Source organism: Hoplias malabaricus, chromosome 12 (assembly GCF_029633855.1).
Source record: "Hoplias malabaricus isolate fHopMal1 chromosome 12, fHopMal1.hap1, whole genome shotgun sequence".
NCBI classification, from domain to species: Eukaryota; Metazoa; Chordata; class Actinopteri; order Characiformes; family Erythrinidae; genus Hoplias; species Hoplias malabaricus.
Genome location: NC_089811.1, coordinates 39,177,612 through 39,194,740, shown reverse-complemented (window position 1 = coordinate 39,194,740; position 17,129 = coordinate 39,177,612). Strand labels below are relative to the sequence as shown.

Sequence of the window (17,129 nt, the reverse complement as noted above, 5' to 3'; positions counted from 1 at the left end):
AGACTTTTGCAGATTGCTTCCTATATTCTGGCATTATTTTACGGACAGAAGTTGAGAATACATCTTTAAAATATGAGAGCACTTGGAGCATTTCTTCACTGTCTTGAAAATTAAAATGTTTTTCAGCATCAAATCAGAGCAGGAGAGCTCCAAATTTGAGCAAACACGTACATTTCTTGTACAAGAAAAAAAAACTAATAGTACTCTCTCATTTTAAAATGTGCTCTCACCACTTGACATTAAAATAACATCATTTACTAGCTATGTTTTCCATAGTATGAGCCTTGTGAGTATTCAGATGTGTTTTAAATCCCAGGCTAAATTTATGATTAATATTTTTAATTAAGATGAATTTATAATTGCTGTGAAACTACTGTGAAATTAATATGTGGTTAAGAAGACATATAAGAGTACAGCTTCCAGTGTTCAGTCATCAGCTCGTACAGAATCTCAGGAGAAGTTTCGGAGGACACATGGAAAAGTGTATACTTTCATAATATTAAGATTATAGAAGTTAAAATATGTTACATCAACACTGCTGCGGTTTATCTGTTTATTTTGATGGTTTTGAATCGTGTAAATTCAAAACCTTGTGTTGTTTTCAGTGAGCATATAACACAGATTAATATACATCTTCACCAGACAGTAGACTGAAGATTCCAGTTGTGTGTGTGGTACTGAATGGTGGACCTGGAACTCTCGAAGTGAGACCATAATCTTTTCTAGATTGACATATGTAAAACTTGTAAAACATATTTACTATGTGCATCTCTTCAAATGATTTATTTCCTACAGACAATCTACAACTCCATGATGAACAGCACTCCGTGTGTTATTCTAAAAGGTTCCGGACGCTTGGCTGATGTCATCGCTGAATTGGCTGGCTTCCCCCTGTCCCAGGTCACATTGGATTTGATCCACCAAGTGATGAAGAAGTTTTTTGGAGAGGACTATGAATCCTCCTTTAAGGAGATCAATGGATGGGCCAATAAGGTGAGATTGAAAAAGTCAGTTCTCTGCTAAATGTGTAATTAGCAATGCTGAGTTATTACAGTAGTGGAGTTGTAGAAATATGACCTTTGGTATCACGTTATCATAACATGCCCTTATAAGGAATAACATAATCTTTATGTAATACTAAAGATTAATAATTAATCATAAGTATGTAATTGGAACTCTTATAATGATAGTTCAGCCGATACGTACATTTATTACTGTTCCATGCTGTCCTTAGTCACTGTGTTTGCTTTGGCGCTTTTGTTTAGTTTTTTTTCCATTGCCTTGTATGCCTCTAGTCATGCCCTGCATCTGCGAGTGATCAGACGTCACATGACTGAACACTCATAGGTGTGACCTTTCATGTTTACAGTTTGATGTTTTTGTCTTTGCATTTCCTGACATTGCTAGTACAGTGGTAGTTGTTTGTGTTGTAGTAAATCCATGTTTGTTTTTAGTACTTTGTTAAGCATTTAGTACCTTGCTCCTTCACACCTGTCAGCTCTTCTCCATCCTTATAAACCCATTCCCACTCTCAGGTCTTCCTCACCCGGGCTGCTCACTGTCCCTTCCTCTAACCTCCTATGGTGATCATGCTTTCTCTAGATCTGCTCAGAGACTCACATTGTTTCTTGCCATCCCTGTTAATGTCCACAGTGGTGCAACAGGTAGTGTTGAAGGTTGTGGGTTTGAGTCCTGCTCTGGGTGACTGTCTGTGCTAAGTTTGGTGTGTTCTCCTGTGTCTGCATGGGTTTTCTCCGGGTGACTGTCTGTGAGGAGTTTGGTGTGTTCTCCCTGTGTCTGCGTGGGTTTCCTCCGGGTGTTCTGGTTTCCTCCCACGGTCCAAAAACACATGTTATTAGGTGGATTGGCAACTCAAAAGTGTCCATAAGTCTGAATGTGTGTGTAACCCTGTGAAGGACTGGTGCCCTCTTCAGGGTATTTCTGCTTTGTGCCCAGTGATTCTGGGTAGGCTCCAGACCCACCATGACCCTGAACTGGAAAAACAGTTAAAGAGAATATATGAATGGTATTCTGACCTGTTTTTATTGTGTTACCCCACATTTCATATAAAGTTATTCTGAGCTACTGGACCATTTTGCTCCAGATGTTTGGAGTGTAAAACTTATGTAAGAAGGTATCATGATAGTGTCCTAGTGCTTGTAAGGCAATATGTAAAACCACCACATATTCGGGTCCACTTATTTATATCTATTTTTGATTACTTTGCAGATTAAGTACATTATAGAAAAGGAGCAACTTCGGACAGTATTCTCCATCGATGAGGACCTGGATGTAGCCATTCTCAAATCTTTTCTTAAAGGTGAAAAATAAGGTCTAAACGTTTATATTAAATAAATGAAATACAATGCATATTAAATGCACTGCATTTTAAAATGCATTTCCTCAGATTTGTATATTTTTGTTAAGATTGCTAAGTACACCTTTTTAAATGTATTATATTTTTATAGATCTACTTGTCCAAAGTTTGCATTTATGATTTTATCAATGGCTTAATCACAGTAGATATGAGCTGTGGGTGTGAGCCCTAGTATTTTTTTTTAATCTGTTAATATAATTAGATTACTTACTTTCAACCTTACACTGGCCCTAGATAATAGATGGCTATTGTGCATTATTTGATTGCATTGAAATTAACAACAGCACTGTGCAAGGTTATTATTTAGAATCCCATTATTTAAATTTACTCCTACCCCATGTTTTAAGTGTTGCCCTTGCACTTTAGAACTGAAGAACAAGGCAGAGTTAAGCTCTTCTCTTACAAAAGTGTGACCTTTCCAAAGCCAGATACAATTTACAGATGATAGACAAGGCATTCATAGCCCTTCATTTGAAGTATGCTGATGCAATTTCAAGCGGTATATTGTCTTACACCCTGGCCCTACCCATCTTTCCCAACAAGAATTGAGACACCCCTACCCCTAGGCAAAACAAAGGGGTAGGGCTAAGTGTTAGGGGTAAGGGGAGAAATGGGATTTACCCTTAGGCATTCTAAGAATGTATACAAAGATGTTTCTTCTGGGCCCATTCTCCCGAAAGCATTTCAGAGTTAAGAACAACAGTTTTAGGAATTCTACTTTAGCTAAATTTTTAGGAAATATAGCCTGGGAAAATATATATTTTTTAAAAATAGTAATATTATAATAAATGCATTTTAGCAGTAATGCAAATATACAGGTAGTGTCACTGTCAGACAGCTCCAGGGTCCTGTCTTTGTCGGTTCAGTCCCTTCCTCGAGTGCATGGGTTTTTCCATGTGCTCTGGTTTCCTCCCACAATCCAAAAACAACATATTAGTAGTTTGGAGTTGCTATCCAGAAATGTCCATAGGTGTGAGTGTGTAAGTGATGCACTGTGATGGACTGGTGCATTTTCCAGGGTGTGTTACTTCCTTGTGCCCAATAATTCCAGGTAGGAAACAGACTCAGCACAACCCTGAATAGGATGAAGCAGTTCCAGAAAAAAATAATTAATAAATCAATTAATGGATATTTTATAACAAATATACCAGTTATTGTATAGATCAGTGCTGAGAAGATTGATGGATCAACTGATCAGTCATTCAGGCTGTAAGCTTTCAGCCCTACCCTGTCATGTCTTGATCTCTGTACATTTTCCTTTGGTACCTGTTGCCGTGTGTTTCTGTTTAGTTTTCATCTCTGATGTGCTTGTATCCTACTAGTATTCATAAAAACACGCCCCCTCCCTTCCATGTCTCATGATTTTCTCCGGTGTTCCTGATTTTTTAGAGTTATTTAAGTCCTGTCTCAGTCTTTGTTGGTGATTCATGGTTTGTGATGTTTTCTCATGTTTATCTTTTCTTAGTCTCCTTATTTAGTTTTGTTCTGTGTTTTTCATGTTTATTCTATGTTCTTTTTCTATGTATGTTTATATTAGTTCCCATCTGTGTTTAATTATCAAAAATTATCATATCTTTCTCAGTCCAGATAATTCTCTGTTAGTTTGTTTTTGGTATTTGTCATTAGTCATTTTGTCCCTCTGAATTTCTTTTGGTTAGTGTTTATTTTTGTTTTCCATGTTTCTTCCCACACATGACACAGGCATTTGATCTGTGACCTTTAAAGACCACAACTAATGGGTGCCTAAGTTTAACAAATAATAATGGTCTACAGTGATGTGGAGTAGGGCTGGGCAATTAATTGAAAATGTATCTAAATCAACATTCCGACAAAAACAGTGCTCAAAAAACAAGAGAGGAACAAGCTACCAGCGACATTAGAAAAAAATATCCTAGCTTTAATACTGGAGCATATTTAGAGCACAAGCCTCATCACTGAATTATGTGGGTCAAAAATAAAAAAAACTAAATAATCGTTCATTAATCGTAATCGTCAATGTACAACTAAACAACTAAACGTCCTATCTTGATCTTTAATGCTATACATTTTGTTTCTTCTGAAGTTATTTTTCTGCATGTCACTCAATAACATATTAAACTCTGTGTGCCCATGATCCCTTTAATCAGAGTGATTTATGTTTTATCAGACACATTTCTCTTGTAGTTAATTTGTGTGAGATTTCCTTTTGGAAGAAAAATGAGCAGAACTTCTCGACATGATGTGTATATGTGCATAAAGTGTTATTGGTATATTGCAAATTCTATACTTTTGTCTCACTATAGCCTCTCAGAGCAGTGACAGTGTGGACAAGCAAAACAGGGAGAAACAGCTGGAGCTGGCACTGGCCTGGAATCGTGTGGACATTGCAGAGAGTGAAATATTCAAAGATGAAAGCCAATGGAAGGTCTATTACACAATCACTTTTCATTCACTATATGGACTGAATACTTTTTAAAATATTGTACATAACAAAAATGATATTTTGCTAGTATGGACCATGTCTGTGAAGGCTGAAACTGGGAGGTGAACTCACATACAGTTTTTGGGCCTCCCCTGTTGGAAAAATGAACTCAAAAAAGGAAAAGGGTAGAGATGGTCGGATGTGGATGTGAGTGTGTCTGATGCAGAAATGATGTGAGATTGATGAGTTAATAGGGCTGAGGGGAAGAGTTTGGGCATGGTCATATTCCTCATACTAATTTTGTTATTACAAATATCACAATTTGTTGGACATGCACATGAAGGCTGAAAATGGGAGTGCAATTCAGATACAATTTTCAGGCAGGAGTTTAGGGCAGCTTCAGAATACGTTTGTAATTACAGGCATGCTAGAATTCAGTTGTTGCAGAATGGTCATGGACGAGAGTACGCATTTATGAAGCTACCAGTTTGAGCTCCGTCACAAGAGCAGCAAAACCATCAATCAGTCAACATTTATATATATATAGTACTTTTTACAACTGATGTCACAAAGTAGCTTTACTGAATTGGTATCAGAACAGATCAGCAAGTCGAAGGTGACAGTAGCAAGGAAAAACTCCCTCAAGACTAGAGGAAAAAACCTTGGGAAGAACTACGACTCCCAAGGGGGACCCATCCTCCTGTGATCAAACTACCGATAGAAATAAAGAGTATCAAAAGTTAAGTCTGTCATTATGCTACAGTGGAGTTAGTAGAGTATTGATATAATAATGATGGAAGTAATGAGGATTAGAGCAATAATAATAATAATAATAATAATAATAATAATAATAAGTGATAGCTGCATCAATCTGGAGCAACAATAATACTGCTGGAAGCATCAATTTGAGTGTTGCTAAAATTGAGTCCATTTTTACTTCAATGTAAACAGAGTTAATCGAATTTGTGGAACACAGAAATTATGGGAATTAGAAGTGCATCTTATGGAGTGAATTATGTGTAAAACGTCCTACAAATGCAAAAATAAACCTGCAAGCAAATTTCTTACATTCATGAGCAGAAAGAGAATGTAATGCAAAAACAGATAAAAGCTTGAAAGCTGGTGGGGTTGGCGTGACTCGATTCCAGAGGAGGTTTCAGAGCATCTGTCAGTCTAGAATCAGTGACCAATGGAGATTCAACATGAATGCCTTCTTCCTCCCTCCCACCCCTGAAAAGTGTTCCAAAAGTCAGAAGCAACATAAAACAAAGCATATGCAAAACAAAATGTCTTTGCATATGTTGCATATGCTTTGTTTTTTTTTGTTTTTTTTTTTTTTGCTTGCTGCAAAATGCAAACTAAAATTAAGTATCAAATAACTGCAAAAAAGTAATAAGGTAAACGAGTATCTTTGAAAAATATACTTTTGATATACTTGTTTTCTGTTTTGCATTCACAACATATACTTTCTGTTCATGATTCTACACTGTTAGAAAAACAAGGGAACATTACTGAACCTTCAGTTAAGGAACATAGTTGTACCATATTCTATATGAATTGTAGATTTAAAAATTGTGTTGATTTCATATGCCCCTAGGACTTTTATGTTCTTTTCTTTTACAATCATCAGTAATGAAATCTTACAAAATATTCAACTCTCCTTCTGGAGAAGAGAATGTAATGTACCTTTAGGAAACACAACTGTACTTTACAACCATTGCTGTATGTTTAAAAGTACATTTGCACTCTTTGTACATTCAGTGGCCAAACTACACAGCAAATTCACCAGTGTTAAATCAACACTTTTTGTGTTAAATTAACACCATTCGTGTAATAATTTAACACTCTCAGTGTTAAGTTAACGCTGGTGAATTTGCTGTGTAAACATAAATAAATAAATAAATAAATCTACAATTTAAATACATGTGAATATAATAATCATGTAGGAGTACATGACCAGGTACCATCATACTCCTTTTATCATAGACTACATATTCACAACATGATATGCACAATTCTATGCATTGTAACTTATAACTGGTCAGCTGTAACAGACAAAACAGCCCCAGTACTGCGATATTTAAATAAGTTAAATAATAAAATAGTTGTTTATAATTATTCAGCATTTCACATGCAGCAATGCACTAAATCCAATTAAACAGGACTACTTATGCTCAATTTGGAATTATATGTGTTGGTCAGTATTCTTTAGGTGTTCAAATTAATCAAGAAACAGTCAGAAAAACTATGACTAGTCTGCTTCCTCTGTCATGTTTTAAAAACACATTATTTTTAGCTACTAGAATAATGTTATTCCTGGACTCGATCTCTGTCATAATCTATGTGTAACTGTATATACTCTCAATGTCTGTTGTATTTCAGTCCAGTGATCTTCATCAGACCATGTTCTCTGCTTTGGTGGACCATAAAGCTGAGTTTGTGCATCTTCTGCTAGAGAATGGAGTGTCTATCAGTCAGTTTCTCAAAGATCAGGACACACTTTGTGAGTTGTACTCAAACATGCCTGACTGCCTGTTCAAGCGCAAGCTGACCAAGCCAGGAGACCAGTTGACACTGAATCGTGTTTCTGCTGAAGTTCGCCATCTGCTGGGCAATTTTACTCATCCACTCTACTCTGCAGAGACAAGGACACCCAGAAATGACACCTGTGTAACTGTGAGTTTAAATTTATCAGCATTCATTCAATGATCTTAGCAGTGATGAGAAATGCAGACTCTGTGATTTAGTTCCAAGTGGAAGACTAGCAGGATTAGAAGGAGAATGGAGAGAAAATATTTTAATTCTTTAATTATATTGTGTGTCAAAATTGAAGACAACACAGTGCTTTTAGGCAGAATACTCTTATTGAACAGACAGTTAAACAGGTTTACAAAGGCTTAGAGAAGCCCTCCAAACAAGTGAATCCCACAACCAAACACATGGGAACAAAATAAGATAGGACACGTTAAGTGGATACACATCCTACATGGCTTTTAAACAAAACATTTTAACAAACACCATGTTAAAAAAAAATAAAACAGCAAATGATAACAACAACAGCATCTCTCTTACCGAGGGTGCAGGGCACATACTGTATGGACCAGTTTGGCATAGACCCATAGTTCCCCAAATGCAGGGAGTCCTTGTTTCTAGAGAGTTTTTGGATTGATATGCAAAGGTATAGTTAGAGGGGATCGTCAAGTTAATTAAGACTTTTAAACACAGTCTCGTCTGAGCAAAATACTTCATATCAATTTTATGAATTAAATCTGTTTTGATAAATTGATTCAGTTCTATATAACTCTCCGATCAGATGACATGCAAAGGGCACCATCAGAAGTCTCTTGAGGAGTTCAGTTTATTGAACCCTAACCGAGATCTCTTTCTCTGGAGTGTTCTGCAGAACAAGGGAGAGCTGGCAGATATCGCTTGGGAAGAGGTAACACTTGTGGAGAATGGGTGGAATAACTCAAATAATGGAATAACAAACATAAAATAAAATATGGACATTTTTTATTAGATCATTTTGCTTGATTTGGAGTATATAACCTAGACCTAATCTGACTCTGTTGTGTGTTGCTTTAAATATAGATATTTTAGTTTTGATGAAGTGGTTACACAGAATGAATAAATGAATGAATTTTACTTTAAGCATCTGTTTTTTTTTCTGTAGTGTAATGACTGTATTGCAGCTGCGCTGGCTGCCAGTAAGATCCTGAAGAAACTGGCTATGGAGGGAGGAGATCATTGGGAGGAAGCAGAGTCTATGAGAGAACTCGCCACCCACTATGAGAAACAGGCCATTGGTACAGTTCAATTAATTCTACTTCTGCTTAAACTTCCCATTCTCCCTGTGTCTGTGTGGGTTTCCTCCAGGTGCTCTGGTTTCCTCCAATGGTCCAAAAACACATGTTGGTAGTTGGATTGGCGATTCAAAATGTCCATAGGTGTAAGTGTCTGAGTAAAGGTGTAAGTGTGTGTTGCCCTGTGAAGGACTGGCACCCGCCCCAGTGTCCAGCTGTGTGAAATAATTAATTAATTCATATATTTATATGTTCATATGGCCTACTATGATCAGTTCAATTTACATATAGATATATAGAGCTGACCATAGTAAAAGACTATTTTAATGTTGAAACTGATTATATTTATTGAAACAGAAAATGCCCATTTTGAATTTGACATTTACCACTAATTTACTACACCACTTCTTTTAAATGTTTGCAATGTGTTAATAGAAAAAATGTTCAAAATGCAATTCAAATATTCAAAATTGTTTAAAAAAAAACAATAATATGTTTTCTGTGTTTCAACATAAACAATGTTGTCTTGGTTGTATTTTCAAATCAATGTAGAGTTTAAATGATTTGCACACCACTGCATTTGGTTTCATCTAAATTTTGCAGTGTCCCACACTTTTTCAAAATGGGGTTTGTATTATATCAACACCCATACACTTGTAACTTCACTATATTCATACTTATAACCTCATTATCTTTGCAGGTGTGTTTAATGAATGTCATAGCCGTGATGAGCAGAGAGCACAGGAGCTGCTGACCCGGGTTTCAACATCCTGGGGTGGGGTTACCTGCCTGCGTCTTGCTTGGGAGGCTGATGATAAGAGCTTCATAGCTCACTCAGGCGTCCAGGTAAACACCTCTGAAATACTTACAATTAATCTGTGTTAATGACAGGGTCGATCATATAGATAACAAACAGTCCATTTCAGGCCCTGCTGACTCAGATCTGGTGTGGGGAATTAGCAGTGGACAATCCACATTGGAAAATCCTCCTCTGCATGCTGTTCTTCCCCCTCATCTACACTGGATTTCTGGCCTTCAGGTAATCAGTCATCAAGTTTGGGCACCCCTGGGCAAATGAAAATGACATGTTTCGTTGATTGTTTTCAGTCAAAACAACCTGGAATTATGTTGAATATATTGAATTAAGCTGTGGCTTGTGCAAAAGTTAAAGACAAATTTACATTGTTTGTAATTGTTTTCCACTTTATTAAACTTGGCAAATAAATGAGTGGTGCACTACAATGTAGTGCAAGATGAATATGATTTAATCAAATGTAATTTGTTCTAGATAATCTTGAAATACCTATGCTCTTGTGAGAACTCATGTGTAGGTAGATTATAGTATTCATGTGTTTTTGTCACCATGAGTATATCATTATATGTAGGTTGCACAAATGGAGAAACCAATCATGCATTTCTACAGACTCATTATATTCTGTGAACCGACGCTATGCACCAACCAGCCAGGAAACACACACGCACAGTCAAAGGAAGGTTTAACCTAGGAAAATGGAAAAGGAAAATGGGACAAGGAAGAAAGAGTTCTACTAATGTTTGGAGCTCCAGGTAAGGGGAATGCCACCAACGGTGGAGTGAGGAAGATCAATGGAGATCAGGAGTCCATGGAGAGAAGCAGACAGGAGAGTAGCAGTCCTTTTACAGACAAATAGTCAGTCATCTAAGAGATAGTGTTGGAGGGAAACCAATCATGCTAGTACAGTCCACTTGTCTGGAGAGTGGCTTTTAAAGGAACGTAGGGAGGGAGATCTCGCATTGCAATCAGGGTCCTCCAGACCTGCATGGTTTCAGGTCCCTTCCTCCTGGAGTCATGTGACCAGACTCATGTGCTGGCTGTTTGATTGTTTTCTATCTTTTTCTCTGCTCTTGAGCTGCTGTCTGACCAAAAATTGTCTTGGCAGCTCCACAACACATATGTATTAAGTGCAGTTCTGGATTCTGTATATTCCTTTTAAATATAACTCATGCCACTGGATAAGTTAGCTTTCAGATTTCATGGTTTATACACAAATGTACAGATTTTGGTAATTGTAAATGTCGTAAATGATATGTGATGTCATCACTTCAAGGATGTTCTTGTCTGGAAGACCACTGAAACCTCCAATTAGAGTTGAGAATTGAGGATGGAGTCTCCTCCCTCAGTCCTTCAGGACCAATCAGTAGCACTGTGCTGCATGTAGTAGTCTTTTCCTGTTTTATTATACAAATAGATCACCTCAGGAAGCACTTATAAATTAGATGAACCAAGGAGTGTTGAAAGCTAGGCAAATAATCAAATGTGCAAAGCAGTGGAACCTAAGCACAGTCTAGTATTTCTGGGACAGGTTTGCAACAGACACATTTGAAGAAAATATGCTGCTTCATAAAGAGGTTTTAGAAAATCTGTTAGACAGGAATATGAGGTTCCACACTTTAGCAAGTATCTTACATATGATCAGCAATGATGATGAATCTGTGTATGTGTGCCTCTTTTTTAGGCAAGATGAGGCCATGAGAAAGGAAGCAGAGCAGAATGAAAAGAAGCAACAGGGGAATTATACTGTCCATGACGACACTGATGGCAAACCCAAACCTCACAATTGGTACTGAAATTACAGATAAAGATATTTTAAGTTTGTGGGAAATCTTTTTTTAACTATAAAAATGTACCTGGGGAGAAATTTTACATTTGCCCTGAGTTTAAGTCTAGAGAGTTAAAATTATTGACAAAGTATTACTCTTAACTTTTTTGTGTAAATAGAGTTCCGATCCACCTTTGTTATTTTGGACAATATTTTTACTGTGAAACATACAGTTGAGAGTGTAGGAGGATACAGAACTCTGAAGACTGGAGCTCTGGGTGTTTTCTGTTATAAATTAGAAGACCAGACCCCCACTTATAAAAAATAATTATTAGGACTGAGGAAATAGCAAGCGATGCAATGGTGGTTAATCATAAAAATGAAGAGTAGAGTTGGACATATAGGACACTAGACTGTGCTTCATAGCTCCATTTCAGTGTTCATCAGAAGTAAAAACAGGCTTTATAGACCTAGTTGTCAGTCACTCACTCACTTATTCAGTGGTTTATTCATGTTTTGTAAGCTGAAGATCGGGCATTTGGCCATCAGCATGCCTATAGATTTCCATGCTTTATGTTTGTTTGTTTTCATTGTATTTCCAGTCATGCTAGCTCAGAAAGAGTGAGTTTGTCTGAAAATTACAAAGTTAATTTTTGTATCATCAGTGCTTCGTCACAGGAGTCTTTGAATCATCCTCTGCATCCGTTGAACTGCTGGATGCGGCTAAAGGGTTTGTTCACCTGCCCTCAGGTGAAGTTCTACGGGAACATCGCCTCCTATTTCGGTTTCCTTTGGCTTTTTGCTGTGGTGCTCATGATGGATTTTCAGAAATACCCGTCCTGGAGAGAGCTCCTGCTCTATGTGTGGCTCATCTCTCTGGTGTGTGAGGAGGTCAGACAGGTGAGTGCCCTGCAGACACAATAAAAGTAGAACTGTAAACGTCTGCATACCCCAGCATCAGAAAATACTGGGGAAAATAAAATGCTTGCATTACTGCCCAAAATAATTATTTTTTAAATTATTACTTTTACAGAGAAATATATAAATTAATTTAACATTTGTTAGTAAAAGCTTAATTTCTTTGTTTGTTTTCATTTTTGTTTTGTTTTTTACATTTGAGAATTGATTGTGTGTCCCAGTGTTCATGAAAAGTCTTTCCTGTTTAATGTTAACTGTGTCCTTCTGTTTAGCTCTTCCATAACGCAGGTGAATTTGATATTCAGAGGAAAGCAAAAATGTATATTAAAGACCTGTGGAACATTCTGGATGTGATATCGATATTGCTGTTCATCACCGGCCTGGCTTGCAGGTCTGTTTGCTTGTTTTGCTGGCTCAACTCTGTAAGGGAATCCATTTTTGTACAGTAGATAACATATACGCCTGAAAATCACAGTTCCCTTAGTTAAATGCATACATGACATAGTAAGTCACTTAATTTCTCCCTAGGCTCCAGAATTCTGAAACTGTGTTCTATGTGGGCAAAGTCATACTCTGCATTGACTTCATCTCATTCTGCTTGCGCCTGATGGCCATCTTCACCATCAGCAGAACCTTAGGTCCAAAGATCATCATTGTCAGGAGAATGGTGAGAACAGTGGCTATAGGTGTAATACATATCTTTTTTTTTTCCAAAAAATTTGAATTTTTTATTTTCTGTTTTAATAGACGTTTTAAACACAGAAATGTTCTATGTATTCACTGAACCAAACTCTCCAAATTATTTAAATGAAATAATTATATCCATTATCTTTAATTACATTTTAAGAGCATTTATGTTTTATTAATTCTGTAAAGTGAACAATATTACACCTTTATATATTTATTTTTATTATAACAATGGATTGTTTAACTGCAGCTAGCACAAAATTTACATCAATATCTGGTTAAACTTTAAATTACAGCCTGCTAATTACTGGGTTAGTACAGAGAAAGTACCTGTTAATTAAGTGGTAAGATTATATAAGTACTGAGTAAGTAAAGGGCATGATACTAGAAATATGTGATTATTACTGGGTATTTTAAAATTAATTTAATCATTTCCTCATTAGTCAGTTGTGTACATATAATGCCCCAATACATATAGACAAAGCAGTGTAAAATATCTCCTAAGTATGTGATGATGATTATTATGGTAAATCACATGTCATGAACCTAATGAGTACAAAGCACTTGAAACTCTGTTAGAGCCTGTAATGAAAGTAGCTGACCATGTCCTTCTCTGTAGGTGCACTGTAAATAACTTTAAAGGATAAAGTTACATAGTTCCATAATTACACTCAGAACTATAGTGAATTCAAAATAGTAGCTGCATTCCTTATCTATAAAAAATTACAACAAAAGTAACTTGCATAAACTGTCATTCAATATTGTAATCTATAATTATGCTGAGAAGTAAAACAGATTCAGAAAGTAGTTACGTGCCATATTTGTAAAGTGTTTGTAAGATATACGAAGTAATAACCATATATTTCTAGCATCATACCCTTTATTTACTCTGTACTTACATTTTCTTGCACCTTACAGGTATTCATTGTGTACTTACTGCATGCCTTATTTGTAAAATGAATTGTGAGATACCCAGTAATAGCCACATATTTCTAGTGTCATGCCCTTTACTTACTCAGTACTTATTTTATCTTGCCGCTTACTGAACAGGTACATACTCTGTACTTACACAGTATTTAGTGGGCTGTAATTTAAAGTGTTGCCCTTATTTTTTTTATTTTTTAGTCTTTGTACAGTGGCCAATGAGGGCAAAAAAAAATATTTTTTACCAACAGCCAGAACACTTTTACCAGCCCAAAACCCATTTACAAACAGTTAAAACACTTTTACCAGCCCAAAACACATTTACAAATGACCAAACTAATTTTACAAATGACAAAGCAGATGAAAAGTGTAGGTACAATATAAAGGAATTGCTGCTGATGTTTGTAGGTCAAACTGCTTTGTGAGGATTAAGTGAATGGAGTTCAGGAGGGTAATTTGCGGTTTGTAAAAGTGTTTCAAGCTGGTAAAAGTGTTTTGGACTTTGGAAAAATGTTTGGGGCTGATAAAAGGGTTTTGGCTGTTTGTAAAATGTTTCACAGCTTGTAAATGTGTTTTTATTTTTGTAAATTGCTTTGCCCTTCTCAGCCACTGTATCTTTGGATGACGAAACGTCCATTCTAGCTACACTAAACTCACTGCAGAAACTAACAGTGCCAGTTACTCAGAGTGTCTCTAAATGTTTTTCAGTACAAATGTATGTAGGAGTAAACAGTTGTATTGTGTGTCCATCAGTATTTCAGTGTGCTATAATTGCAGGATGTAAGTAATATTTAATCTAAAAATCTATTGTAACTACCGAGTTAATGCCAAAGGGCTGCATTCTGAAAGTAATAAACACATTCTGATGAAGCTCATTTTGTCCTGTTATGTCCATAACTAAATGCACTGATTTTAAAAAGGTAAGTATATAGTTTAGGATCAGATATGAGCAGATAAAACAATCAGGAGAACTGGAATTAATTGTGATGAATTAAAGTGGACGTGACTAATCAAGATTATTTATTTAGTTATTTTTGATATTTAGATAATTGTCAGACACTCCTTATTATACGTTTTTTCAGGTAAGACAGCCCTCATTAAGATACGTGTGACTGAGGGATTTATTTACCTAACTTTTTTTTTTTTGTTTGTTTCTTTCTAGATGATGGACCTGTTCTTTTTCATGTTTCTGCTCAGTATTTGGGTAGTGGCCTATGGAGTGGCCACACAGGGGATACTTATTGACAATGAAGAGCGTTTTAAGTGGATAGTTCGTGGAGCTTTTTATGATCCCTACCTGATCATATTTGGGAACTTACCAGACAGTATAGACAGTACGTAAAATGTATCAAAAATTCATTATCAGAGAGTTTAAAAATAAAAACTGAATGGAACTTATGAAGACAAAATTATAAGATTTCTATCCTCCAGCTGATGTGAGGTTTTGTCTTTTAGGCTTTCTTTACATTTTTCTTTGTGAGTTTTCACCTGACACAGTTACCATTAATTGCTCATTTTGCTCAGGAGCAGCTTAAACAGTGTCAGAGTTCATTATAAAGTAAGCATGAATCCAAATACAAAATGCGTTTTACTTTCTTTACATGAAGCATTTCTAAGTGAAACAGGGTTACAATTTTTGGTGAGTACAATGGGCAGGACATGATTATATCCATCATGATTTGATTGTTGGTGGATGGAATGCGTAGTGTGCGTTTGTTATTGCCTTTTCCTCTCCAGTTTGTATCTCTATTTTTGTGCTTATTTTCATTTTGCTTCTCTCTTACTGGCTATTGTTGTATTTTTTTTTTTGTTACTGCCACCAATTATTTTTCACTTTTTTGGCTATTGCTCTGCTCCCTGTATTTACTTGCACTCTAGATTAATTTTGGAATAATCTCCCATGGCTGCTTGCTCAGCGCTTTGCTGCTCGCCATGCACAAGCCCTCTCCATTTCTTCACCTTCACTTTGCCTGCAGCTGTGGTGAGTGAGTCTCTACCCCTCTCTAAGTTGTTGGTTACACTCTCTGGTACTCAAATTGCTGGGATTGGGTTTGTTTGGGTTGGCTAATTTATTTGGTGCTATTAGTGTTAATGTTGTTGCCATGGTTTCCAAGTCTGGCTGGATGATTATAAAGTTACCATGTAACTTTGGATGTGATTATGTTTTATATCTCCTGACCATCAGAGCGGTGCCAAAAGTGGATGTATCCCTGCCGTGCCACGGCATCCTCACATCAGATTCATAGCAAAATAAAAGAAAATCTAATTACAATATTTGAATGCTGTAAACACCAGTGTGTAGCCAACACCCATGTCTACAATTTTCAGAGCTCAAAAGAGAACTTATAAATGTTCACAATATGTCATTTCACTATATATCAGCACCTTTGAAAATAGGTTTTTGGGAAGTCCATGTTTAGAGTTAATTTAAACAAAAAACAGATGAAGGACATGCAGGCTTCTCTGACATTATTGTTGCTTTGTTTGTGCTGAATATTAGCATATGTACCTTTTTGGGAATAATTGAAATTTGTTAAAATAGTAAGATCACCGCAGACATGGCTTAAAGGCCTTGGAATTCAGGGTTTAACACACGGTGCATCCTTCAGGACGCTCCTGTTACTGCTGAGGACCCCACCACTCCAAAGGAGCTGTTGAATCTGGCCTTTTTAATGGCTGGTTATATGACCAACCATACTGAATGGCTCATAGCCACAAGTCTACATGCTTGTCGCCAAGTGTGGCTGGCCTAGTCCTCACTACATGAGCCAAGCTGGGGTCTGTGCCCCTCGTTCCTGGCTTTCTTTTTGGTCCTGTGTCCAAGGAAGCCCTGGAGCACCTCTCCTCCCTCACAGAAGCACATAAGCTTCAGGGGGCATGGGACAGTTGCAGAGATTTCATTGCCCACCACATAAAAATTTGGAACAATGACCGGGGGGGACAGATTAGCACCCCGCCCCCAGTGCATCCAACTGTTTCCATAGCCCTTGTGGTCTGCACACTGATGGCACTCCCAACAATCAGCAAGGCTGCGATCCACCACTTGCAACTGGGACACAAGGCCAGGTATTTAAGTCTCTTATGGCTTCAGGGACTGACAGTCGTGCAGGTGGTAGCAGTGGGAAGCTCCACATCCGGCCTTTCCAGAGACTGGATGCAGTGTATCACAGACACTCACTTGTCCACATTTCCAAAGAATGTGTCTCTGCCCCTCATCCCAATGTGATACAGCTGGTATGGAACCCTATGAAGAGCTAGCGATGTAGTGGGTGTTTTAGGTTGTCATGTGCTGGGCCCAACAAATAATCTTAGGTGCTAAGTGTAGCTGGTTACTGATCAGATCATAAACAGCCAAAGCAAACTTAGAGGTTAAGGGTAGATTTAAATGTTCTACGATGGTGATAACAGAGAGTGGGCTGGGTCTTATGTGAAGTTCTAAT

The 17,129-nt window shown here is 37.0% G+C and overlaps 1 protein-coding gene across 1 annotated transcript in view; it reads left to right on the top strand.

Annotated features, from left to right (window-relative positions):
- Positions 1 to 17,129, top strand: part of LOC136710774 (transient receptor potential cation channel subfamily M member 2-like) — a 39,171-nt gene that overhangs the window by 3,386 nt on the left and 18,656 nt on the right. Inside the window, exons 6-19 of the mRNA XM_066686586.1 lie at positions 643 to 704; positions 796 to 993; positions 2,230 to 2,320; positions 4,660 to 4,781; positions 7,161 to 7,454; positions 8,092 to 8,217; positions 8,452 to 8,584; positions 9,282 to 9,427; positions 9,508 to 9,620; positions 11,077 to 11,181; positions 11,826 to 12,060; positions 12,351 to 12,469; positions 12,607 to 12,745; positions 14,852 to 15,023. Of these exons, the coding sequence (XP_066542683.1) occupies positions 643 to 704; positions 796 to 993; positions 2,230 to 2,320; positions 4,660 to 4,781; positions 7,161 to 7,454; positions 8,092 to 8,217; positions 8,452 to 8,584; positions 9,282 to 9,427; positions 9,508 to 9,620; positions 11,077 to 11,181; positions 11,826 to 12,060; positions 12,351 to 12,469; positions 12,607 to 12,745; positions 14,852 to 15,023 (2,055 nt within the window). The remainder of the gene's footprint in view (positions 1 to 642; positions 705 to 795; positions 994 to 2,229; positions 2,321 to 4,659; positions 4,782 to 7,160; positions 7,455 to 8,091; positions 8,218 to 8,451; positions 8,585 to 9,281; positions 9,428 to 9,507; positions 9,621 to 11,076; positions 11,182 to 11,825; positions 12,061 to 12,350; positions 12,470 to 12,606; positions 12,746 to 14,851; positions 15,024 to 17,129) is intronic.